Below are 6,956 nucleotides of genomic sequence, written 5' to 3' on the forward strand. Positions count from 1 at the left end.
TGCACACACATGAAGCTAAGCTAATGATCTCTAGCATCCACAACTGGTCCCAACTGTATAAGCCAGTCAGCAACCTGTTGCTGGCTAAATCTTACTTTGACACACACCCAGTGCCATTGTGTCTTATTTCTCCTCCCACACTGCTTGAACAAAGCTATTGTGTAAACACAACTCTCAATGAGCTACAGTAACTTGCTTTATTAAAGGTGCAGTATTTCTTCACCAGCTTTTGGTTTTAAATCAGACCTATGTTTTAATGCCAGCCCACAGTCAAACTGCCAGTATTATTCTGTGACTGTTATCACCCCCTGTTAATATGTTGGGGTCTGATTTTCCCATCAGATCCCGATGGTATGCTCTGGCTGGCTCTGGTGTCAGACCCATGCACTGAAGTATGACTGGCTCTTCTATCAGTTATCTGTAGTACACTGTGACTCACTGGTGTCAGAGCTCTGGAGGTACACTGCGACCAGCTCTGGTTTCTGATGGTAGTGGCTGACTGACCTCCAACATTCACAATCACCTTCCTTTGTGCCAGATATGACTCTAGCCAGCGGAGAGGTTTCCCCCGATACCCATTGCCTCCAATTATGTGAGGGCTCCCTGATGTCACACTCAGTCAAATGTAGCCTTGGTATCAAGGGCTGTCACTCTCACCTCAGCTCTGGGATACAGCTCATATGCCCAAGGCTGTAATGAGGTCAGGAGCTGAGTAGCCCTGGTGGAACCCAAACTGGGCATCATGGAGCAGGTTATTCCTGAGCAGGTGCTGCTTTAAAGAACTGTTGATGACACATTGCATCACTTTCCTGATGATTGAGGATAGCCTAACAGAGCGGTAATTGGCTGAGATGGATTTGTCTTCCTTTTGATGGACATACCTAGACAATGTTTCCACATTGTCACATAGCTGCTAGTGTTGTAACTGTACTGGAATAGCTTGGCTCGGGAAATTGTAAGTTCTAGAGCTTGAGTACTACTGTTGGAATGTTATCAGGACCTATAGCCTTTGTGGTGTCTCCATCTGTTTCTTGATATTAAATGGAATGAATCAAATTGGCTGAAGACCAGTGGAGGAGATGGAGTTTTATTTCAGCATCTTATACTCCCGTGTGAACAGCATTACTCCATAAACAGACACCTTCAGCGCTTTGTTGTCAGCTCCTAATGTATTGTGTTCCTGTCCGTGGTTGGTATGAGACACTGGTTGATATTGTGAGACTTTTCGTTGGATCAAACTATTATTGTTGAAGCTCGTGTGGAATTGCAGGTCCCTGCAGCAATTGATCATTGGACCTTTTGTGATTATTGCAGCTTGGATCACACTCTGTTCTCCATGTCCCAGTCTCTGTGTGTACACTGACCAATATCCCAGTTTCTTTGTATGACTAATATCTCAGCTTATTTGAGTCTATAAATCACTGTACAATCTGCACTGTACCACAGACTGTATGTCTAATTACATCCTGTGTTTGGCAGGTGATTATCGGTAGTATATTTGATGTGGTTTGGACCATGATTCGCCCAGAGACGTCATTCGGTATCAGCGTACTCCGAGCACTGCGTCTGCTCAGGATATTTAAAGTCACAAAGTGAGTATGGACCAGAACAGTGGCTCAATCAGACCCCCAAACATTGTTTTTCACTGTTCCTCCTCCTCACAACTTCACCAGTACACTCTTACCAGTTTCTTCCTGATTTCCCCACACAGACACGGGAATCAGTTCCTCACTGGCTTCCCCACACAAATACTGGTACCAGCTTCTTACTACGTTCAAATATAGAACATTACAGCGTAGTACAGGTCCTTTGGCCCTCGATGTTGCACTGACCTGTGGGACCAATCTGAAGTCCATCTACCTTACACTATTCCATTTTCATCCATATGCCTATCCAATGACCATTTAAATGCCCTTAAAGTTGGCGAGGCTATTACTGCTGCAGGCAGTGCGTTCCACGCCCCTACCACTCTCTGAGTAAAGAAACTACCTCTGACAGCTGTCCTATATCTATCATCCCTCAATTTAAAGCTATGCCCCCTCATGCTAGCCATCACCATCCGAGGAAAAAGGCTCTCACTGTCCACCCTATCTAACCCTCTGATTATCTTATATGTCTCTTTTAAGTCACCTCTCAACCTTCTCTCTAATGAAAACAGCCTCAGCTCCCTCAGCCTTTCCTCATAAGATTTTCCTTCCATACCAGGCAACATCTTAGTGAATCTCCTCTGAACCCTTTCCAAAGCTTCCACATCCTTCCCACATTGCAGTGACCAGTCCTGTACACAATACTCCAAGTGCAGCCGCACCAGAGCTTTGTACAGCTGCAGCATGACCTCATAGTTCCGAAATTCAATTCCTCTGCCAATAAAAGTTAACACACCTTTTAAACAACCTTATAAACCTGGGTGGCATCTTTCAGGGATCTATGTGCGTGGAAACTGAGATCTCCCTGCTAATCTATGCTAGTAGATGTGCAAAAGGGTTTCCTGACGCAATATGTAGATAGGCCAACAAGGGGCGAGGCCACATTAGATTTGGTACTGGGTAATGAACCCGGCCAGGTGTTAGATTTGGAGATAGGTGAGCACTTTGGTGATAGTGACCACAATCCACTTATGTTTGCTTTAGCGATGGAAAGGGATAGGTATATACCACTGGGCAAGGGTTACAGCTGGGGGAAAGGTAATTACAGCGCGATTAGGCAAGATTTAGGATGCATTAGATAGGGAAGAAAACTGCAGGGGATGGGCACAATTGAAATGTGGAGCTTATTCAAGGAACAGATATTGTATGTCCTTGATAAGTATGTACGTGTCAGGCAGGGAGGAAGTGATCAAGCAAGGAAGCAGTGATTACTAAAGAACTTCAAGCTCTTGTCAAGAGGAAGAAGGAGGCTTATGTTAGGATGAGATGTGAAGGCTCAGTTATGGTGCTTGAGAGTTACAAGTTAGCCAGGAAAGACCTAAAGAGAGAGCCAAGAAGAACTAGGAGGGGTCATGAGAATTCATTGGCTGAAGGATCAAGAAAAACCCTAAAGCTGTCTGTAGGTATATCAGAAATAAAAGAATGATGAGAGTAAGATTAGGGCCAATCGAAGACAGTAATGTGAAGTTGTGCGTGGAGTCAGAGGAGATGGGGAAGCGCTAAATGCATATTTTTTATCAGTATTCACATTGGAAAAAGACAACGTTGTCGAGGAGAATACTAAGATACAGGTTTCTGCACTAGACAGGATTGAGGTTCACAAGGAGGAGGTGTTAGCAATTCTGGAAAGTGTGAAAATAGCAAAGTCTCCCAGGCAGCCAGGGAGGGATTTCTCCTAGGATTCCTTGGGAAGCCAAGGAGGAGATTGCTGAGCCTTTGGCTTTGATCTTTATGTCATCATTGTCTATAGGAATAATGCCAGAAGACTGGAGGATAGCAAATGTTGTCCCCTTGTTCAAGAAGGGGAGTACAGACAACTCTGGTAATTATAGACCAGTGAGCCTTACTTATGTTGTGGGTTAAGTGTTGGAAAGGATTATAAGAGGGAGGAGTTATAATCATCCATAAAGAAATAAATTGATTAGGGATAGTCAACACGATTTTGTAAAGGGTAGGTCGTGCCTCATAAACCTTATTGAGTTCTTTGACAAGGTGACCAAACAGGTGGATGATGGTAAAGTGGTTGATGTGGTGTATATGGATTTCAGTAAGGTGTTTGCTAAGGTTCCCCATGGTAGGCTACTGCACAAAATACAGAGACATGGGATTGAGGGTGATTTAGTGGTTTGGATCAGAACTTGACTAGCTGAAAGAATACAGAAGGGAGTAGTTGATGGGAAATGATCATCCTGTAGTTCAGTTACTAGGGTGTACTGCAAGGATCTGTTTTGGGGCCACTGCTGTTTGACATTTTTATAAATGACCTGGACGAGGGAGTAGAAGAATGACTTCGTAAATTTGCTGATGACACTAAGGTCGGTGGAGTTGTGGATAGTGCAGAAGGATGTTGTAGGTTACAAAGGGACTTCCTTAAGCTGCATGGCTGGGCTGAGATGTGGCAAATGGAGTTTAATACAGAAAAGTGTGAGGTGATTCACTTTGGAAGGAGCAACAGGAATAAAAAGTACTAGACTAATGGTAAGATTCTTAGCAGAACATTCCAGCACAGTGCAAGCCTTTCGGTCCTTGATGTTACGCTAACCAGTCAAACCAATCTGAAGCCCATCTAACAGCAGTTTCCTTCTCCATCCTATGCATCCTAAATCATGCCTAATCGCATCTTGATTGCCTTTCCCCCAGCTATAACTCTTGCCCTGCGGCAAATACCTATCCCTTTCCATTGCTAAAGTAAACATAACCAAATTGCAGTCACGATCACCAAAGTGCTCACCTACCTCCAAATCTAACACCTGGCCAGGTTCATTACCTGGTACCAAATGGACTGTGGCCTCACCTCTTGTTGGCCTGTCTACAGACTGTGTCAGGAAACCCTCCTGCACACATTGGACAAAAACTGAACCATGTAAAGTACTCGAAATATAGCATTTCCAGTCAGTATTTGGAAAGTTAAAGACCCCCATTACAACTACCCTATTACTTTCACTCCTATCCAGAATCATCTTTGCTATCCTTTCCTCTACATCTCCGGAATTATTCGGAGGCGATTGAAAACTTCCAACAGGTTGACCTCTCCTTTCCTGTTTCTAACCTCAGCCCATTCTATCTCAGTCAACGCTTCCTCAAATGTTCTTTCTGTCACCGTCATACTGTCCTTGACTAACAATGCCACATTCCTCCCTCTTTTACCACCTTCCCTGATCTTGCTGAAACATCTAAACCCTGGAACCTGCAACAACCATTCCTGTCCCTGCTCTATCCATGTTTCCAAAATGGCCACAACATTGAAATCCCAGTTACCAACCCATGCTGCAAGTTCACCCATCTTATTCTGGATGCTGCAGGCGTTGATGTAGGCACACTTCAAACACTTTCCTGCTTGCTGGTGAACTCTTGCGACCTGGCAACTTGATTTCTGACCTTAGTCCTCACAACCTCCTGAATACTGGAACTACAATTTAGGTTCCCATCCCCCTGTTGATTTCATTTAAACCCTCCCGAAGAGCATTAGCAAATTCGTCTCCTCCCCACCCAGGATATTGGTACTCATCTGGTTCAGGTGTAGGCTATCCTATTTGTATAAGTCCCACCTACCCCAGAATGAGCCCCAGTTATCCAGGTATCTGAATCTCTCCCTCCTGCACCATCCCTGTAACCACGTGTTCGACCCCTCTCTCTCCCTACTTCTCACCTCGATAGCACGTGGCACGGGCAACAAACCAGAGATAACAGCTCTGTTTGTTCTAGTTCTAAGCTTCCACACTAGCTCCTGCTTTAAATCCACAACTTGGGGCTACTCCCCTTCCCGCTCCAGCATCCCAAAAACATGATCAGAGCCATCACGAACCCTGCCACCTGGGAGGCAACACACCAACCGTGAGTCTCTCTCTCTCGTTCCCACAGAACCTTTTATCCGTCCCCCTAACTATGGAGCCCCCAATGACTAATGCTCTGCTCCTCTTCTCCCATACCCTTCTCAGCACCAGGGAAAGACTCTGTGCCACAGGTCTGTACTCCATTGCTTACACTTGGTAAGTCGCTCCCCCCCAGCAGTATCCAAGACTGTATACTTGTTATTGAGGGGAATGGCCACAGGGGATCCCTGCACTGCCTGCCGGTTCCCTTTCTGTCACCTGATAGTACCCCATCTGCATCATTCTTGCCCCTGAGGTGTGACTACCTCCCTGTAATTCCTCTCAGTAACCCCCTCCACCTCCTGAATGATCCGGACTTCATCCATCTTTAGCTCCAGCTTCAGTTCCCTAAAGCGGAAGTTTTCGAGGAACTGGAGTTGGGTGCACTTCCCACAGAGGAAGTCAATGGGGACATTAGTGGTGACCCTTGCTTCCCACATTCCACAGGAGGAATATTTAACTGCCTTACCCACCACACAGATCCCCACACAGAGACTGGCCCCAGCTCCTCACTAGTTACCCCACACAGAGACTGGCCCCAGTTCCTCACTGGCTTCCCCACACAGAGACTGGCCCCAGCTCCTCACTGGCTTCCCCACACAGAGACTGACCCCAGCTCCTCACTGGCTTCCCCACACAGAGACTGGCCCCAGCTCCTCACTGGCTTCCCCACACAGAGACTGGCCCCAGCTCCTCACTGGCTTCCCCACACAGAGACTGGCACCAGTTCCTCAGTAGTTTCTCCACTTGGACACTGGCACCAGACCCTCATTGGTTTCTCCACAAAGACTCAAGTACTGGCTCCTCACTGGTCTCCCCACACAGACACTGGCACCAGCTCCTCACTAGATTCCCCCCAATCACTGGCGCCAGTTCCTCACTGGTTTCCCGGCAGAGACAGTTGCAGCAGTTCCTCACTGTTTTCCCACAGGTGTGAGCAGCAGGTTTATATTTTGTATGATCCTCACTGTGCTGTTCCTGTCTCTGATAATGCCTTCCCTTGATGTTCCTCAGGTACTGGGCATCACTGCGTAACCTGGTAGTTTCCCTAATGAGTTCAATGAAATCCATCATCAGTCTGCTGTTCCTTCTCTTTCTCTTCATCGTTGTGTTTGCACTGCTGGGGATGCAGCTCTTTGGTGGACAGTGAGTATCGCCCACACAGTTTACCCTCTATCGATGCACTCAATGTGGTCGACACCACTCACTGTTATATTTTCTCAAGGTTGAAAATCGCAGACTGACAGGGTTTCCCCTCTGGGCCCGACATGACGGTTCCACTTCTTCACTTTCTCCGCAGGTTCAACTTCGAGGATGGCACGCCGCCAACCAACTTTGACACCTTTCCCGCTGCGATCATCACAGTGTTTCAGGTATGACCAACTGCCTGACTGAAGGACAAGCTCATTGGGCATGTCTAACGGAAATACGTCAGAGG

At 46.5% G+C, this 6,956-nt stretch overlaps 1 protein-coding gene across 1 annotated transcript in view; it reads left to right on the forward strand.

Annotated features, from left to right (window-relative positions):
* The window catches only part of LOC132818635 (probable voltage-dependent R-type calcium channel subunit alpha-1E), a 270,545-nt gene extending 263,877 nt beyond the window's left edge, over nt 1-6,668 (forward strand). The window contains exons 13-14 of the mRNA XM_060829646.1: nt 1,480-1,592; nt 6,533-6,668. Coding sequence (XP_060685629.1) covers nt 1,480-1,592; nt 6,533-6,668 — 249 coding nt within the window. The remainder of the gene's footprint in view (nt 1-1,479; nt 1,593-6,532) is intronic.
* Nucleotides 6,669-6,956: the final 288 nt, after the last annotated feature.

This window comes from Hemiscyllium ocellatum, chromosome 9, assembly GCF_020745735.1.
Source record: "Hemiscyllium ocellatum isolate sHemOce1 chromosome 9, sHemOce1.pat.X.cur, whole genome shotgun sequence".
NCBI classification, from domain to species: Eukaryota; Metazoa; Chordata; class Chondrichthyes; order Orectolobiformes; family Hemiscylliidae; genus Hemiscyllium; species Hemiscyllium ocellatum.